General features: G+C 36.9%; 1 protein-coding gene across 2 annotated transcripts in view; it reads right to left on the bottom strand.

Annotated features, from left to right (window-relative positions):
- Window positions 1-207: 207 nt before the first annotated feature.
- Slc71a2 (solute carrier family 71 member 2) overlaps window positions 208-20,751 on the bottom strand; it is a 60,704-nt gene continuing 40,160 nt past the window's right edge. The window contains exons 4-12 of one of the 2 annotated variants that reach the window (XM_026406911.2): window positions 19,742-19,869; window positions 16,797-16,911; window positions 13,430-13,648; window positions 11,421-11,534; window positions 7,828-7,899; window positions 6,225-6,337; window positions 4,718-4,815; window positions 2,826-2,968; window positions 208-2,121 (exon numbers count right to left, since the gene is read on the bottom strand). In XM_026406911.2, the coding sequence (XP_026262696.1) occupies window positions 1,873-2,121; window positions 2,826-2,968; window positions 4,718-4,815; window positions 6,225-6,337; window positions 7,828-7,899; window positions 11,421-11,534; window positions 13,430-13,648; window positions 16,797-16,911; window positions 19,742-19,869 (1,251 nt within the window). In that variant the 3' untranslated portion in view covers window positions 208-1,872. The remainder of the gene's footprint in view (window positions 2,122-2,825; window positions 2,969-4,717; window positions 4,816-6,224; window positions 6,338-7,827; window positions 7,900-11,420; window positions 11,535-13,429; window positions 13,649-16,796; window positions 16,912-19,741; window positions 19,870-20,751) is intronic. The other variant, XM_026406912.2, reaches the window with a different exon arrangement.

Raw genomic sequence — 20,751 nt, 5'->3', positions numbered from 1 at the left:
TATTGTGAATAATTCTGCTACACACATGAGTACAGATATATCTGTTGCTGCTTTTAAAATTTTTTTTCTTGAAAATACAAATATCGTTTAATATAAAGGATTATGAACTCAATTTAGTAGAAAACCACCGAAGAGAACCAAAAAGAGCAATGATACAATTTGTTTAAAAAAACACAAAAAGCATAAAAGTATCCATTGCAAATTTATTATGCATTAGGAAGCTTAAACCTAAAAACCAACAGCATAGTAAAAAGATATGTTATCTCTGTTCATTAAGAACAGGTTTCAAAATATATTTTCTTTTAAATGTATTCAGTCAGTACACAATCCTTTATAAAAGTTGTATATATTTTTTCTGTCAATACCTTCATTACATTTATAAATACAAGATTTACACAGCACCCCATCAAAAAAAATTAAAACCCTTACAAATATCTACATATATTTCATACCTATAAAACTTCCAAAGGAGTGCTTTGTTAAAGGTAGGCCCTAGGTAATGGTCCATTACTGTGCAGCAAAATACATATAAATCTGTAAAGTTTTCTTTGTCCATAAAACATCGCAAAAAATTAGCAAGACACTTATTGTGAAACTGAGCTTCACTAAACCCTCATATTTTGGAAAGGAATTTGATGTGCGTTTTCCCATGAGTTCCAAAAATCAGATAAACAGACTGAGATAAAGATTAATTGAAAATAAATGCATACTACACAGCAGTTAAGGCAGGAGTGTGATGGAACAGAACTGAGAAGTAGGACATGGGAGACATGGGAAGGAGCAAACAGTAATAATGTATTATGAGTCTGAAGTTGGACATAAATTCTACTGAGACTTGAGTTACTCTCATCCTCTCTTAGGAATGTTCAAATTGTTTAAAACTTTCTTAGAAGCACTCTCTAATTTCTTTTCTTTGTTGCCACTAGAATGCTTGTGTTTTCGGTGTGTGTGTGTGTGTGTGTGTGTGTGTGTGTGTGTATGTGTTGTGTTTGGTGGTCTTGCTAAGTTGCCCAGGCTGGCCTCGAACAAGTGCTCCTCCTGCCTCAGCCTCTTAGTTGCTGGGATCATAAGCACGTGCCACTGCACTGGGCTAGATGGACTTTTTTTCATCTTTAAAATCATCTTAGGCTTGATATATTTTCTTTTTTTCTTCTGTAAAATCACCTTGAATCTGATCAGACACTAGGTCCAGGAATCTGAGTTGGTAGTTCAACATATCTGAATTTGTAAGAAAGATTTTCTTCAAGCTGGTTAAGGTTACCATCAATCCATATTATTAATGTTCATTTTAGACAAGCACTGGGTGTAGAGGAAATAAAGGGAGAGTAAAATTAGGTTTTCATTTGACCTTTGGACAAAGGCAAAAGATCCCTGAAACTGAGTGACTATTAAGAATAGCCACTCATCAATACCTCTGGGCTAAGTGGGAATAATTCAAGAAGGAGGACGGAAGAAAAAAGAAGGGATTCTTTACTTGAAATCTTGCCCAAGATGGCAGTTTCACTCTAATCCTGCACCTTCTGTTCAAAAAGCCATGGAAAGATTATTCCAGTTATTAAAGGAAATCCATGTTTTCTATCAGAGATGACTTTTCAAAGTGTAGACGCCAGATGACCTCGAGAGTTGTACATTATCTGCAGGGAAGTATTTCAAATCTTACCTTCTTCTAATGTACAAATAAAAAAGAATGAGAGAAAAGAAACGGAAGGAGGGACAGGAGGAAGGGCAGAGAGACAGAAGGAGTCACTTATCAACTTGGCCCGAAGGATGCCACTAGCATCGCCCCTCCAGCACCATGAAGTCTCCATGTGCTGCGGCTCCCTCCATGGCTCTCAGAGGTGGTCATCTGCAGAATCCCATTTTCTGCTGAGTTTACAGCTCAGTGCTCTGATTCCCAGGCTCTTCAAAGGAGAGCTCCCAGATGCTACTATCTTGCAGCAGTGGCTCAATGTCCTCATCACTGCCTCGTTCTGGGGTGTTGGTTAGGTTTCCGCTGATGCTGTTGCTATGTTTTTGAACTCCACTGGCTTTCCGGTATTCAGGGATGAATAAGGCAACCAGAAAAGACATAAGAACTATACATGCTCCAAATAAAAATGGTGGGCCTGGGATGACAGCTCCCTAATGGGTGTGGGAAACAAATGGAGACAGAGTTTGATTAGTTTCTTTAATCCAAAATTAGTCTTGAATGACCCAAAAAAAGATATCCCATCACCAAAAAATGAATCATTTTTCTCAAGCAGCAGATATATCACTAAATGTCAGGGCAAACTAATAGAGCTTGGTATTTGGATTATGACATGGGAACTCATCACTGCTTTTTTTGTACAACTTTTGAATAGCTTAACCCAACCTGTAAGCCTATAAGCAATAGACATTTATCTGAAATCTCATCCTGTGACCCACATCAAATCATGCAGTTCTGTATGTAAACATTATTAATTACACTTTTGCACAGAAATCTATACTAAATCCATACTACTCTATTTTTTTGCTTTTCAAAAAATAATTTAAAAGGCACTCTAGCTCAATTTTTAGATTTTAAGGACATTTTATTTAGCCTGAAGTTAGCCAGACAGTAGTATCCTGAGTACAGTGATTGTGCAGGTAAAGGCAGAATCTGAACAAAGTTAAGACAAATAGTTTATGTAAGATATTAAATTTCTGAAATGATTCTGGGAAGCAATGAATACAGAAATTACTGTCAAATTCGACAGTAACATTCAAGTAAGAATGCTCTTCAAATTTAAGATCACAAAATTTTGCTACCATCAGATATAACCATTGTTTAAAAAAAATTTTTAAAAAGTTGCACTTCAAATTACCTGTAGGGCATCACTGTTAGAATTCAATTCTGGGCCTAACTCAGTCAATTCTACGTGGAACATGTAGAATATAAAGCCATACAGTGCTGGCCCCAGGCCATTGCATAGTCCTCTTATTCCAGTTATGATCCCCTGGGCAACTCCTGTATCAGAATAAGAGAAGGGAGTCAGTCTTCTCAGAAAAGCATCTCAAGATGTGGAGGTTAACAGTACTCTCTTATATAAACCGATAAACTGATTCAACTGGGCTGAGCAGAAAGTACAGAGTGCAGGAAAATGGATTAGAAAGATTTCACCATATTTTCATTCATTACACAAACATTTTCTTGATTTTATTAGGCCCATTTCTTGCTCTGCACTGAGGTCTATGAAGAGATGAAATGACAGTAATTTCAGTTTCTGAAATCCTTTTGGGGCTGAATACCCCACATCAACAAGACCTGCCTGTAAATAAGGAATAAAATACAAAACTAATGAACTGAGATCTTCCTTCTCTACTCATTTACTATTGAATTTACAATAAAAATCTGCTCTTTACCTCTGACAGTCCTGGCTATATGTGAGTAAAATGTAGCCCTCTACACCCTCTACCACCAGGGAGACTAGCCCCCATGGCTGCCATATGCATTCCAGATCCATCTCCACATAGACCTGAAGTGAAATTTTTTACAAGTACCAATTTTTAGATATCTCTGCTTTCTAACATGGCAGGTGAAAAATTAGCTTGAACCATATGATATGGGTATTTCTGAAGTAAAAAATGGTCAAATATAATTCAGCCTAATACAATGTATTCCAATAGTTTTGTAACATCTGTATTGATAAGTATAAGCATAAACAAAAACTAATAAAATGCATGCCCTGTATGAAAGGAGTCCTCCACAGAAAGCCCATGACTTCACACACCGTACTTCCCTGAGGATGCACAGCCAGCTGACTTACTACTACAGCTAAGGTTGACACAGAATTTGTGGTCTTCCAGTGACACTATTTAAAAATGGTTATGAAGGGCTGGGGTTGTGGCTCAGTGGTACAGTGCTTGCCTAGCATGTGTGAGGCACTGGGTTTGATTCTCAGCACTGCATATAAATAAATGAATAAAATAAAGGTCCATCAACATCAAAAAGTATATTTAAAAAACTGGTTATGAATAAGATGACTAATTTCTGACGTGAAAAAACAGGTGCAGTGAATAAACTTTCTTTTCCGATCCAGTTTTTGATATTTTTAATAGAGCTCTTAGGCATTAAAAATTTTTTTCCCTCTAAAATTTCCTATTTCTTGACCACAGTAAGGTAAGACATTAGGAGATGGACAAGGAAATGGATTATTTCCTGAAAAGGGAGAATTGCCTGAAAAGGGAGCAGAGACAAAAGAAAAATGACTAACAGTCTGCCTTCTGCACAGCACTCGTTACTTACTTTACCTCTCATTCTGTATCCAATCACCAAGAACCACAGATTTATTTTTTCTTTATCCTTCCAAAGAACAATTTCCTAAACTAAGCTCATGAACTCTGAACTATTCCAATTAATTTTAGTTATGAAGTAAAATATTTCATTGCTAACTAGCCATCATTATTTAATAGACAATCGTTGAAATACGAATAGTCTGGTTAATTCTGACGGAAACAGACAAAAGGAGTAAAAAATTGAGAAAGGAACATCACATTTTCCATTTTAACTCTTAGTAATCTGAACTGATGAGTCCAGGTTTTCAAAGTATGAATTTAAGACCAAAGCAGGGAGGAAAACAACTTTCTTATGTGGCAAAGAAACAGGTATGCTCCTGGAACAGGGACCACAGGGCTGTCACCTCCTGCTGTCAATGTGAAGAGCTTCGGGTAGGGAGATCTCAGCTGAAGGAGGAAACAGCGAGGGCCGCAACCTCACCTTGCTGATCTGAATCTGCATTCCAAGAGACGAGAGCGCTGACTGCCGGGAATGTGATGCTGGACATGGCAGCCACGGTCCCTGCAGCCCACATCATCCTGAAATGACAGCACAGGCTGAGTTCAGGCACCAAGGAGCTCCTGGCTCGAATGCAGTCAGTGGCAAAAGTACAAAGGTCTTTTGTTTCCTCTTGCCAGTTTTATTTATTTTTTTCCTCTTTAAAAATGGATTTCACACTGCTAATACCATCACTTCATAGCCTGGGTAGGGGAGAAATTCCAGGAAAGCTTCATTTCCCTATTCTACTTTTTAAAAAATCTTTGCTTCTCCCTGGTTTCCCTAATACTACCTGCAGATGTAAGCTCAATGTAAGCTCTTGTTTCTTTTAATATCAGGCTTCCCCATGACATTCCACTTTTCTTTGCACTTCTTAAAGGTTCACCCTCACACTGCCCTCAACAGAGCAGTGTGCCATCAACTGAACAAACACAGCCTGCTGCCCTCAGACCTTTGTCCTCTTCTTGGTCAAAGAGGCTTACATGCCAGTCAATATCAAGTCCGAGTGTGCACACAGCGAGGCCCTAACTGTACTTGTGACCTGCTGGACTAGACTTCCTTGGGGATAATGCTTACTGAAAAAAAAAAAAAAAAAAAAAAACTCTTCACGATAACAGTCTTTATAACACTGAGAGAGTTGTGACTAAATCAGCTACTGAACCAACGTTCACAGGACCAAAATAAAATTAGAACAAGAAAATCCAACAAAGTTAATCTTACCTAAAAAGTCACAAAGAACAAGTACTTCAAATGACATTCTGATCTCTTTCAGAACTAACCTCTGACCACTGAAGCATTTCCCATTTCTCCAAATCATGTCCTCCATTTAGTAATGCACAGTGAGGGCCACTCTGGTGTCTAAAATGGAGACAGGAACTCCAGTATTTGGCACTCAGGCACAAAGGGAAATGTCATACAACAAAATGGAGCTCAGGAGTCTTTTTGGTGCTTTTTATTTCACAGGGCTTTTTCTGGCCTTCTTTTTCAAGGGAATCTAATATACAGTAGTAATAATGTTAGGGTACACATGGCTTTGGAAGAGATGTCAGTGTTCGCCAAACTTAAAAATGTTATATTATTACCAAAGGTCTCTCAGCTAATTATGGCAGTGAATCTTGTATTTTTGTTTGACTGTGATGCCCCTAAAAATTGACAAATATGTTTAAAAAGTAGACACAGAACTTTACTGGAGGGCTGGGAGAAAAGAGACACATATTTAATTAAGGAATGATTCAGTGAAAGCCTGCTGAGGTGAAGGTAATCTTTACAAATTATCTTAAAATTATCTAGCTCCACCCTTGCCCAACTTAAAAGTCTAAATGTTTTGAAATGTTACATACAACAAACCAGTGAAATAACTCTTCCTTCTTCTCATTACACTCAACTAGCTGGAGCTCTTCTAAGACACATTTGTCTGTTAACTCAAGAGAATCTAAGGGTATAAGCTTACCAGGCCTGAGCTCCAAAACCATACCAGGCCAACTGGAGCATCTGGAAGCCCAAGCCAAGAAGGACAGTATTCTTATTCCCCAACGACCTCATCAAGATGCTAAGAAAGACCGTCTGCAAAGGAAAGGAGACAACCCTGAGAAACCATGAGAACACACAGAATTTGAACACAAGCTTTGTGAACCAAATGAAGCCCACTCACTGATTACCTGGGACCTCTAAGGAAGGGTACAATGCCTACCTGTGATCTCAGAGGCTGGGCAGTGCTATGCATCTCTTCAGGGGTGGAATTTCAGGGGCTCCAGGACTGATCTGGGCTTTCAGGTCTTGAGCCTCCTCCCTGAGTAGCTAGCTTGTCTACCTGGTGCTCTACTGACACCACCCAAAAGGTCACCATAGCTCTTATCAGTTGCCATGATTGAGAGAAGGACTCGCCTTAGTCTCTTTGGACAAATGCCAACCACTTAACTACAGGTGTAGAGAAACCCCTGCTGAACATTTACAGAACATGTGGGATTCTGCTGGAAGTTAACAGTTTTATGAAGTTGGGACTGTTTTAAGTTTGATTTTAACAAGTATGTCCTCAGTTATATAACTAGTTGGGATAGTCCAAAGGAGAGTAGGATAAAAGATAGCTGGGTTGATCAACAAGGGTCAATGTAAAAAACAAACCAAAATCATGATCAACTTGAAAAATTGACATAATTTATATTTGCTAATATAGAAAAACAGTTGTGCCTTGTCAATTTCAGTATTTGGCAGAAATAATCTCATGGTCTTCTTACTTGTCCTGGAAAGTGAATTACAGAAGAGCACTCTGCTCAGTCTGGAGGCCACTTGAAGGCAACAGCCTCTGGGCAGTCTCTTAAGATATAGTGAATTCGGGACTGGGGTTGTGGCTCAGTGGTAGAGTGCTTGCCTAACATTGTAAGGCACTGGGTTTGATCCCAATACCACATAAACAAAAGCTAAATAAACAAAATAAAGGTATTGTGTCCATCTACAACTAAAAAAAAAAAAAAAAAAAAAGATATAGTGAATGCACCTAAGCACAACAGTAGACCAAGGCAGAGAACACATTCCCTGCCTCTCGTGATCCTGTATTTATAACAGATGGGAAAATACTGAATACTCCTTTAGTCACTGCATATATTCTAACTCAATGACTCTCATTTTTTTTGTCCTAGGAATAGTAGAATTGGAAAAGCTATTGTTACTTATTTCTACTTACTTTTCACTATTAACACTGAAACATTTTTCTAGTTAATTTTGCAATATCTAAGAATTATATCATAGTTACTTACAATTTTCTTTGTTTTAGAGGCAAATAAAAGAGCTGACCCAGCAAGTTACAATTCTACTAAAATAGTATGAAGTTCCTTCTTAAGTCCTGAATTCAATACTCTTGTAAAAAAGGGAAAGTTTTGTGGGTCATGTTCCCATCAAATTTCTGGATTTGATGTTATACTCTAATTGTATAAGGTGTGTCACAGCAGGAGCACAGGGACTGAGGCAGCAATTCAGAGGCTCTCCCTATCCTTGTATATGTGTTTCCTGTGAATACTTTTTTTTTTTTTTTAAAGCATGGGTGAAATTATACTCACCTGAGCTACGATAGACAGAATTCCTACCATAGCAATGAATGCTGCAATTTTAACAGATCCAAAGCCTATGACCTAAGGAAATGAAAGAAAATATCTAAGTAAGAAAGATAAGTTCTTTTAAAACAGGATAAAATAGTTGAGGAAAGTTCATAAAATCAATGGCAAATTAGATCAGTGCTGAAACCTGAACCTACTTAACCAGTATTTTATATATAAATCTAAGAAATCATTATAAGCAGGCACATCTTAAATTGTAAAATGTTATTTTGATAATATTTCTTACTATATAGCTACCTTGTTTATTTCCTCTCCACTTCCAACTTATAAATTGACAAATCTAGCAATAATATGCAACAGAGAAATTATGAAAGAAAATGGCTTGACTTTTGATATTGCAAATACAAATCTGCTCACCAACGGAGTCAGTGGCTATCAATTATGGCTGCATATTAAAATCGTGTGGGGGGAAAAGGGAAGGAAGTAGAGAGCAATGAGATGCTGGAGTCCACTGGAGACTGATGATATCAGACTCCAAAGTCTGGCCCAGAGACAGGTTGTTCTAAGAAGCTCCCATGGCACTTCTAATGAGTAAGCAGCAGAAGTGGGCTGGCAATGACTTCTAAGCACTCTAATCTTCACATTAGCTCTAAAATGCCTAAAATTCTTAAGCTTTAAACACTAAAATTTGAAAAGGACATAATTATTCAATTCTATAAAATTCAGAACAAGTATTTTAAAATAATTTTATATATTCTTCTCATTTTATAAGTATCTTGCTCCCAATCTCACAACTATATAAAGGTATTGTGTCCATCTACAAAGTGCTAGGGCTAGAATTCCAAATCAATGCTGTTGATAGTAACAATATTCTATTACCATCTAATTACATGCAATTAAAAAAAAAAATGGAACCTGAGAATTCAGCTTTATTTAGGGATTCTCAGCTTACATTTATAAATACAGAGTATTTTTAATAGTTTTATGGAGATAGTTTAAATAGCATACAATTCACCTATTATAAGTGAACAATTCAAAGATTTTAGTACATTCACAGAGTTGGGTAACAAATCACCAAGATTAATTTAAAAAGATTTCACCACTCCTGGAAAAATCACAGCACCCATCAAGAGATCCATTCCCCCAGACTACCTCTCCCCTAACCCGCTTCCTGTCTCTGGCATTTTATATAAACGGAATCATATAACACCAGGGTGTTTGTGACTGCTTCTTTCACTTAGTATAGTGCTTTCATGTTGTTGTAGGGCATATCAGTACTTCATTGTTTTTTATTGCTGAATGATATTCTATTATATGGATAGAACACATTTGCTAATTTGTTCAATTAGTTAATGGATATTTGCATTGTTTCTATTTTTTGATTACCGTGAATAATGATCTGTTTACAAGTTCTGTGCTTTTATTGCTCATGGATATATACCTAGGAGTAGATCTGCTGGGTCCTGTGGTAACTCTACATTGAGCATTGTGAAGAACTGCTAGATTCTTCCTCTTTTCAGCAGCTACACCATTCCATACTATTTTACGTTTCCACCAGGATGTCTGAAGGTTCTGATTTTTCTACATCCCTTTCTTTTTTATTATAGCCATTCTAGTGTATGTGAAGTGAAACCTTGTTTTGATTTGCACTCCCTTGACAGCTAATAAAGTGCATCTTTTCATGTGTTAATGGGTCTTCTGTGTATCTTTCTTGGAGAAATAACCTATATTTTCAATTGGGTTGTCTTTTTATTAATGAAAGAATTCTATATATATTTTGGATACAAGATCCTTATCAAATGTAAGAAAATGGTTTGTGTTAATTACTCTTAAAAGCAAGCATAAACATAAAATAACATGGAATAATTCTGATTTGCTGCTATAATTGGTGATGGTTGTGGCAAAATGAACATAGTATAGGAAAAAGATTAGAATTGTAGTTGTTTATTATCTATATGAAGAGATCTGATTCTTTTTTACTCTGTTCCTTGGGTTTTCCTATTTTACCTACATTTCTGTCTATATTAAGTGCACATTTAATTTAATTATAAATGAAAGCATAGTTTTCTATATTAAACACTATCTTGCCATTCTTCTCAGGAAAACCAGCAGATGAGATTTCATCAAACTTCACTTTGGGGGCTGGAGTTGTAGCTCAGCTTAAAAATGCTTGCCTAGCAAGCCCAATGCCCTGGGTTCAATGCCCAGCACCAAGGGAAATATTCATTTAAAAGTATCTACAAAAACTAGGAGAATTTATCTTAGAAGGAGGACAGTTCTACCTTTCCTGTGAAATCAATAATAGGGCAGGACCAAATGAAAAGTAGGTCAGGTCTATGCAAGTCCAGAGACCAGAAGAACAGCTAGACAAGGAAGGGTAATGTTTGTTGTAATTATCTTAATCAGTCACCTATCTGGGTGAGGGTAAAATAGGTATATACTTCTAAAGATAAAAATATCGGCAGAGAGAATAAATTCCATTTATTGCTTGTGAACCATCTTGAGGTCCAGAGCAGCAGCTGAGAAGCCAGCAATGAGGCTGGGTCAGCAAGATGGCTATAATCAGACCCAGGTGAAAGCTCATGGATACTGTCATGAATTTAAAACATCATGCTATATGGATGTATCTAACTTCTTAATTCATAACTGCTGAAATTTGGAAGCAAGCAAGGTATCCTTCAGTAGGTGAATGAATACATTATGGAACACCCAATTGCTGAAATGAACTATGAAAAGAATGAATAACAAGCCAAGAAAAGACATGAAGGATGCTTAAATGCATATTACTAAGTGAGAGAAGTCACTCTAAAAAGGCTATAAATGGTACAATTCCAACCCTATGACATTCTAGCAAAGGCAAAACTATGGAGATAGTTAAAGAGATCAGGAGTTGTGGTTAAGGGGAGGGATGAATAGGCAGAGCATAAGGAACTTTAGGGCATGATAATACTCTGACACTAAAATGCTGGAAACATGTCATTGTACTTTTGTATAAACCCACAGAATGTACAACACCAAGAAGTGAAGCCTAATGTAAACTACAGACTCTGAGTGAGGCTAATGCGTTCATGTAGTTCATCAATTCTAACAAAAAGACCACTCTGGTGCCAGGATGTTGATAGTGGAAGAGGCTGTGTACCTAAAACTGCTCAATAAAAGACTTAAAAAATTACAGTAAATTCTATTTCTGCTAATCCTCTCTGTATAATTCTCAAAAGGATTTTTCCAAAGTAGATATCTTGCTAGATTTTATTTTATTATTATGTTTTGATACAGGATCTTGCTATGTTGCCCAGGCTGGTCTCAAAGTTATGAGCTTAAGTGAGCCTCCTGCCTCAACTGAGTAGCTGGGATGACAGGCATGTGTCACCGCATCTGGCTTCTTTTATATATGACAGCAGAATGCATTACAATTCATTTTGCACCTGGCTTTTTGCCGCCTTTTAAGTCATCATTGAATTAACTCTCTGTCAGCACTAATAACTAGAAGCAAGTTCACATTTTCTTCTCTATAGAGTTTTCCTAAATTATCCTTGGATAGATTCCAATCTTTGCTGTTACTCATGTTCAGATGCCACTAGACATCCATTACTTACCTGCCTGAGATAGAGAAAAAAACTTGAATACTGTCCAGCTTCAGGAAGATACGAAAGAAACACGGTGATGCAGATTAAGAAGACAGTAGAATCTTTCCCAACTTTCTTCAATGACTGGGAATAAGCAGAAAGCAACATAAAAAGCTAATAGATATAATGTCACCAACATTTGGAATATGGGTTCACTAAGCTGATCTATTAAGATGGATAATGAAAGTCCAATGCATTATAAAAGGAAGTCAGCCTTAATATGAAATCTATAATCAGCTCTCTGTGGAAGTTTTAAGTTCTTATTTTAGAAGTATGTATTTCCAGGATTGCAGCTTTTTAAAAAGCACTTGCTCACCTTTGTTAACACTGGTTCACACCCCTAACAGGTCCCAAATATCCTATAAACAGGCCCTGAAAATGTATTTCTATAGATTCACTGAAGAAAATCACTTTTATCTCTTGATTTATCTTTATTTTTAATATTTATTTTTTTAGGTGTAGATGGACACAACACAATGCCTTTATTTTTATGTGGTGCTGAGGATTGAACCTGGGTCCCGCCCGTGCTAGGTGAGCGCTCTACCACTGAGCCACAATCCCAGCCCCTTCTCTCTTGATTTATAATATGACTTCTTTAAGATCATACCACTATAGGGTTTTCATTACACCTAAGTTCATTCTAGCCTTCAAAATATTGATTTCAATTTACCTGTAAACCTAGTAGACAAAAAAAAAATATGCTTCAAACCAGTAAGAGCCTTTTGAACATTACAACTTTGTTGAAAAATCCTTTTTATTTACACAGTAACTGAACAGAACCAAAAGGTGTACTGTTACTGAAGGAATGGAAAGTGCTGCTGCACAGCTAGGTCACCATCCTGTAACTTTTATATAATTAATAGCAAAAATAGCCAATGAGGGCTGGGGTTGTGGCCCAGTGGTAGAGTGCTTGCCTAGCACACGTGAGGCACTAGGTTTGATCCTCAGCACCACATAAAGATAAATAAATAAAGGTAATGTGTCCATCTACAACTAAAATATATGTATATATTTTAAACAATTAAAGAAAAAAAAAACAGCCAATGTCTGTTGAGACTTTGCTTCATACCAGACATTAGTTCACTGATACATGTGAACTGTACAGTTCTCAACTCCCCTGAAAAGTAAGCCACAGTAGTTCCACTTTACAGAGAAGCCTCTGTGACAAACTTGATCACCATATGACAATGGTGGGAAGCCTAATTGACGGGCTTCCTGGTCACTCCTGTTTCCTCTCACAAACTCCTTCTTTGTTTTCTGACATTCTGGCCCAAAAAGAACAGACAAGGTCAACCAGGTTATGCTCTGAGTGGGCATTTTAGAAAAAAACTTTGATGAAATACATTTCAATTTTATTTGTATTTTTCCTAAAAGGTAAACTTGGGGGACAAAAAAGCAAAAATCAAGTCTCTGGTTCTTTTTCCCCCCACATGTATTTCTTTCAAGAATAATTCCAAACTAGAAAGGGATTGGGGAAGAGATAAGATACTTTTCTCAGCATTTTTTCTGATTGTTAGTGAAGTATATCCTTTACCACCTCCCGACTCACCAAAAATTTTTTTTACATAATTAATAGCAAAATCTAGGTTCACAGCCTCTGGTCATAGTGTATGTATATTAACAATTTAGAAAATAACTATTTTAGTCAGATCAAATGCATCCTCCTTTTTGAATTAAAGTGAACTCACTTCAGATGACCACCTTCACTTAATTTACTTAAAAAAAAAAAGAATGAAAACAACTATGCAAAAAGAAACTTCTTTCATAAACTGTCATCAGAGATTAACTGGATTTTTATCTTCTCTTTTGTATAACATGCTTGGCTTAGGTACCAATTCTACATATTTTGTAATTTAAGATTTTTCTATTTTTACTGGAGAAAGCAATAGATCTATCTGCTGGGATCCTCGCGGCTGCATGCTTATTATTTTATTTGCTTGCCATAGACAGACATTTACAAAGTGAATATTTCAATTTACCGCAAAAGGGTCTGCTTGTTTCCAAGAAATCTGAGCTCCCCAGGAAACCGGTCTCATTTTCTCTGGCAAAGATTCTGGAACAGCCACCAAGATGAAACAGATGTCCAGAAGAGCCACCACTGTGGCCACTAGCACAACGAGGCTGTCTCCATAACTCGCAGAAAGGTATGCTCCAATGGCAGGGCTGCTGACCAGACTAGCTGCAAAAGTGGCTGAGACCTGTGGGAAAGTGCACTGTCACTTAGGGTGGCACAGGTGAACACCTGTAGAGAAAACATGTTCCTACCCAGAGTCCTGCCTGCTGTAGGAGCACACCTGTGAAAAAGCACTCTCTCACCCAGGGTCCCCCAGGTGGACCCCTACACCAATCCTTTCTCCTGGCTTTAAACAAGAAAAAAGAATCTGTTGCATAAAAATTTGAAGAATGAAAAAGAATTAAAGTAATTCTGTTTAATAATTTATTCACATTTATTTACTTGTGAATAAATTAGTTTGTTAACTAACTGGAGATATCCTAGAGAGCTATGGGGAGTAAAAAATATCAGAAATTAAAATTGTAAAAACTTACCCCATAAATAAAACATTCACTCTGGTCTTTAACTGGAGAATGGAGATGCATGGAGAAGGGTATAAAAATAATCCCTGTAGAGCTGATGATAAAACCTACAAATTTCTCAGGGAGTGTGTCGGATTCATCTTTCAAAAACCTGGCACTATTTCACCATTTGGTGACCATTTTATTAGCACCCAGAGTGAAGAAAAACCCTGATATTCTTAGGAGAAAAAACTATAATAAAAAAAGAATGCAAAATGTGTTGGGAAGTTTTCTTTCTGATTAGAAGTGAACTATGGATTTCATAACCCTATCAACTGTCCAATACAGACCACAGAGCCAGTCAATGGCATGTTCAATCTGAAGCCACACTGAGTCTCTTCCCACTGTGCTCTTACATTCCCATACTTTAGAACGCACTGTGAACACTCAGAAGCTTATTGGGCAGACTTCAAATTACAACCAAATTGAGTAGCAAAAACATATGTGTAAGGTATTTAAACTTCTAATAGATCTTAACAGAAATCATCACCCATGATTAGAATTATGATTCCTGGTAAGCCGATGATGTTCTTCTATCATCTTTCATCCCCCAGTTTAATTTAAAATTCAACAAATCTGAAATTCTATCATAGCCAAAACACTATAGAAGCCAAAAGTCAAAGCAAAGCATTTCTGGAGACAGAAAGAAAAACAAAGAGAAAAAAAAGAAGGCAGGGAGAGGGGGTGGTAATGTTAATTCCAATTTGGGAATTAAGAATTCCTTTCTTCAGTGTTTAGTGAGTACCTACTATATATCAATCGAAAAAGATAACAAAGCTCCTGCTCTTTCCACTTAATTTGAGAAGATTAGGACCACCACTGTAAATTGCAGTGGCATGTGAACAATGATGAAAGCAATGCTTAACTCTCTTCAGGTTCTGTGGGAGCACTGGGGTAGAATCCTCGGGGTTAAGGGAGCATCACTGCATAGAGAGCAAATCTATGATGTCAAAAAACTAATGACCACCTTTTGCAATGTTTTGCCTTTTTAAAAATTTAAAGAAGCCTCCTTGTTTAGTTTTTTTATTGATGTTTTAAATCTAAATGCCTCTTCACATAACATTCAACAGGACTCTGGTGAATAAATCTAAAGAATGACTTCATCACAACAAACTCTCAGTGAGCATTAATTTACTCATTAACAGGACTATTCACTGCTGTGGCCTGGAAAAAAATTATCCTTTCTTGGTTTACTAGAGAAAGTTTAGTAATGAAGGTACATATACATTATATATTATCCTTCAATGGATTTCAAAATGCTTTTTAGAATTGAACTCACACATCCTGAAAGGAAATTGCAATAAATTCACCTATCTCTGTAAGACAGGTAGGCTGCAAGGGGCAAATGTCAAGGTAGTCACTGGTCAAGGGATAAATCCAACAGTCTACTTGCTGAATCATTGGAGCTGGCTGGGATACTTCAGCAGGGCCCTGACTCAGCTAGGATGTGCACCCACTGGCTTCTCTCAGTGCCCCATGAGTAGGCACTAATCTAAACTGCCATCTTAGGTGATGGCACCTTATGATGATGAGCTAAGCTAAGAAGGTAAGTCAGAGTCATTTCTGGTGATTATTTCAGAACTCACTCTCTCAAAAATCTTGAGAATTGCTGCTCAGCCCCATAGCTTTGTGAATAGTTTTCCTGATGAAAGCAAGGGACAGAAATCTCATAAAATCACAGGGAAATGAGTGTCTCTGCAGGCATTTCCCATGGTGCAGAAGAAAGCTATGTTACTGCGATGAACAAGCTCTTGGCACTCTGTACCATTCTGAGGGCCAACCCTACATGCCACCTTGAATATCCTGCCTTGTTTGAGGCCACCCTGTCAGCTTTCTCCTCTGTCCTCACAACGCTCTACAGATGCCCTTGTTTCAGGATAGGGCATGACAGACATGCATGGGAAGAATTCAAGAAGGAAGGAGAGCGAGCAGGTGGCAGTTGAGGGAGGAGGGGCTGAATGAAAGAAAAGTTTTTGAACTACTGATATCTAAAGCTGACAAAGTAAAAATTGCTTTGTCTTATGGAAGGGTGGACATTTGTCTACATGCCCATCCCTGATTCGTGAACTTATGCACTTAGTAACAGTGAAGGTATACTTAACTCTATTCCAGGAAGTGGGATTTAAAGAAAAGAGTAATTACCTGGGTTTCTGACATTCATTCCCCTCTAACCTATTATTCTCCACAATCCAGCCAGATCATCATTATTCTTATTATTGTTTTGAACATTTTCATTTAGAGGAATTTGGAAGAAGGGTACTATGCACACTCACATGTATGTACCAACAGGTTCAGGCACGGAAAACGGGCCCGCACATGTTCATGTGGTTCATCCACATGTGCTTATGCTCTTTTTCCCTGAACTACTTGAAAGTAATTTGCAGAGTTGTGACACTGACCCAAAATGCTTCAGCTGTCATCTTCTAATAGGTCTTTCTTCTCCTACATAACCACAATACCATTTATCATGTCTGAGAATATCAGAAAGATGGTCTAATAAACCAAATTATCATACTCCCCTATAACTTTTGTTATTTTTCAACAACTATTTGCTGCCTGAATGAATAGTTATTTTTCTACAGTACTATAAATCAAATGAGTGCCCAAGACACTCAACCAGCTACAGAGTAACGATAGATTAACTCACTCAGGCTCTAACACCTCTGTAATTCCACTTTTTTCTGAGTTGTATTTTAAATCTTACTTCCCAATGAATCTCTAATAGAATGTTAAATATCACTCCAATTTAAAAAAATTAAGTCACTATCTTACCCATCCATAAGCAGTACTTCGCTCGTGCTCCTGAGTGACATCAGCTACATAGGCAAATATCACAGAGAATGTGACCGAGAAGACTCCAGACACAGAAATCATCGCAAAATACCACCTATAAAAAGATTATTTTTATTACCCAGGAGAGGCATTTATGTATAGCTTTATACCAGCACCAAAGACATCATGTAAAGATTACAAACCAAGAAGTAAATTCACATGTATAGGTAATGTATATTTAAAGGCAGAAAAATTACGATGAGGAGGAAGACACTGTTATTGCTCAAAGGGATACATTTGGTCTAAAAAAATGAAAAAACAAGAGAAAAAAGAATAAAGGTACTGAGTAAAAGTTAACAGTTTTAGGTATATAGTTTCAAAGGTAGCCAACAGAATAAAAATCTTTCAAATTTTCTTGCTTTAATTAAGAAAAGGACATATATGACAAATGATTTTTAAAAATCTACATAAAAGGAAAAAGCATAACAAAAATATCAATGCAATTAAGACCAAAAATGTCTATTATATGCACAGATGCAAACCTAATTAAGCCGGGCACAGTGGTACCCACCTGCAATCCCAGCGGCTTGAGAGTCTGAGACAGGAGAATTAAGAGTTCAAAGCCAGCCTCAGCAAAAGTGAGGAGCTAAGCAACTCAGGGAGATCCTGTCTCTAAATAAAATACAACATAGGGCTGGGGAAGTGGCTCAATGGTCGAGTCCCCTGTACTCCAAAAAGCAAACAATCAAAACAAAACAAGATAAAACAACAACAACAAAAAACCCTAGTTAAAATATTAGCAAACAGACTCTTAGAAAAAAGTAGAGTTCATTCCAGGCAACAGGAATATTTCAATATTAGGAAACAGAGTAATATAATTAATCCTATTATAACTCATAAGGAGAAAAAGCAAATAATCTCCATTCATGCTAAAAATCCATTCGATAAACTTTCATAGCCAACCTTGATTTAACAAAAGAAAATCGCTGGATAAAATAGGAATGAGTAATTTTCAACACAAAAGCTAGCCTCGGATCTAAGGGTGAAACACTGCAACATTCCCCTCACACCTCTGAGGAACAACCCACAATCATCACTTCAACCTTATTCATTAGTCAGCAAAATTAACAAAATCAGGGAGCAGTATAATGACGGGGAGGAAAAAGATAAAATATTATTTACAAATGACATTAATATACTTAGAAAGTCAAGCAATTTTAAGAAAAAAGCCCATTCTGGAATAAAACAGAAAGGGCAAGATTTACAAGAATAAAACTTACCAACAAATGTACAGATCTAAAGAATTTTAAGCTAGCAAAAGACAAAACAAACAAACTAGCAAAAGACAAAACAAACAAACGAACAAAAAAACAAAGCCCAAACTAATTGGCAAAGCACAATATGTTCTTGGACATGAAGATTCAGTATCAGTAGTAGATTATAAAATTTTATCACTTGGTAGAAAATAAAATGATTATTGGAACCCAACAAATTTACTTGTTTTTATTTCTTTGGTGCTAGAGATTGAACTCAGGGTGCTCTACCACTGAGCTACATCCTCAGCCCTTTTTTTATATTTTAGTCAGGATCTTGAAGTTGCTAGGATTACAGGTGTGCATCACCACTCCTGGCCCATTTGTTACTAGAATGTAACAAATGTTGACATGAAATGCCTGTCAAAAATCAAATAAAAGTATTTTTACACAAGGCAACAAACAAACCCTATGAATCTATTAACTGCATTAAAAACCAAAACAAGTCTGAGGATGTAGCTCAGTGGTGGAATATTCATCCCAAAATTCTGATTCTCAGCACCATATCAAAATACCAACAAACAAAACACTCCACCGAAAGAAATTTTCCAGATTTAAGTGTTGTATTTCCATAGAAAGGGCATCTCAGCAGCATGAATAGTGCCCAAAATACCACGCTCTGGCCTCCAGAGGATGTATAAATTCCCACCCCTCTATGGTAAATAAAGAGAGTTTGGCTACCTGCTAGATTTATTGCACTTAAGGGGAAAAACTGAACTCAAATTTAAATTCATATTATGATTCAGAATGGACTATCAGTCCTACCATACTACAGAAAAAGGTAACTCCTATCTATTATGAAACAAACTATGCTCAGGTGTGCCCCAAAGCCATGAGCTGACAAAAACAGTATATTTGCAATATCCATGAGCCACAGTGGTGATGCAAGGGGGTTGTTAGCTACTCCCAAGATGGCACTCCTATAAGTGATGGTAATAATATCTGCCTTTTATTTCTATTTATTTACCTAAGTAATTTATCTGAGAGTTAATTCTGTGAACCTTTTCCTTTCTCATTTATAAAATGGGCATGGATGTCCATAGCCCAAACTGGCTTTTGGCAGTACCAAACAGAACAAATGAAAGCACAGGTACAAATGCTTTGAAATGGTTTTGAAGTTACCTACAAAAGTTAAGTACAGGGGCTGGGGTTGTGGCTCAGTGGTAGAGCTCTTGCCTATAACATGTGAGGCACTGAGTTCGATCCTCAGCACCACATATAAAAAAATAAATTAAATAAAGGTCCACTGACAACTAAAAAATAAAAATTAAAAGTTAAGTACAGGTTGAGTATGCCTTTCAGAAATGCTTGAGACCAGATCGATTTTTCTTTTGGAATATGAACATAAACACCATGAAATATCTTGGGGGTGACACCAAGTCTAAACAGGAAATTCATCCATGTTTCATACATACTTTATACACATAGCCTGAAGGTAATTTTATGTAATATTTTTGACATGAAACCAAGTTTGTGTACACAAACCACCAGAATGGTCGTGTCAGTGGTTGAAAATCTTTGGAGTGTGGAGCATTGAGAATTTCAAATTTTTGGATTAGGGCTGCTTAACTTCAATTATTCTCACATGACTCAAAACAGACTGGTACAATAGTGAAGAGCTAAGCCACTCACCACGGGCTGATCCTCATCAGTGGGATAGGGAAGCAGGTGAAGAACACAGTGCCAAGGAGAAAAGGCTTCCTCCCCCACACGTCGGACAGAGCGCCTATGAGGGGGGCACTCAGGAAAGAGAGCAGGCCCTGGGGAAGAAACAGAAGCAAAGATTAGATTTGGGATGTGATTCCCCCAATTATCTGTAATTCTTATTTTCTAGATGCATTAGTTCCCCAAGCAGAATAATTTGAAACATTAAATACAAACTAATTTTTTAAAAAAATTCAAATTCACATCCTAAACATGCTATTAGAAATGGAAAAAAGGAGTTTAAAAGCTTTCTTTCTAGAAGAAATTAAGAAAAAGATGATATGAAACATATATCCATGGTTGGGTCTTAAGATTAAAATGCACTGAGCATATGGGAAGAAGCCAGAAACTTAATTCACCTTAATAAATACATACGGCACACTGTTTCTGTGGTCGGCTCAGGATTAAGCGGTGCGATGAAGATACCAACGAACACATGCCTATACCTCAAAGGGCTTTACAGGGATAAAATATGAGTGTATATACCTTAAATATCCAAAAGAAAAGTGGATTCTTTGTCATTTAAAAGTAAAGATTCTCCCTGACTAGTGATTTCAGGAGGAAGGAACAACTCAATTTTTTCAGAGCTGAGGCTAATGGAAAGTGAGTTTGAGACAAATAACATACACAGAAGCAAAGAAACTCACATCTTCCACTTGCCCATTATTTACCAGTCACTGCTAGCCACTTTTCATATCAACACTACAGATAAGGGAATGGGAGAGAGTCAGTGATGGAAAAGGGTAGAAAAATGTTGGTAATTAATGAAACAGGTGATGACACAGGCATTCATTATATTATTATATTATTTATAATATAATAATAATAATAATAATAATAAAATAATATATTATTTCTTACTTTTACACATTTAAATTTTCATAAAATATGTTTAAAAAATTTCTCTGGCCAGGCATGGTGGCACACACCTGTAATTC

This window comes from Urocitellus parryii, chromosome 13 (assembly GCF_045843805.1).
Source record: "Urocitellus parryii isolate mUroPar1 chromosome 13, mUroPar1.hap1, whole genome shotgun sequence".
Lineage (NCBI taxonomy): Eukaryota > Metazoa > Chordata > Mammalia > Rodentia > Sciuridae > Urocitellus > Urocitellus parryii.
This window is presented reverse-complemented; position numbering and strand designations above follow the sequence as displayed.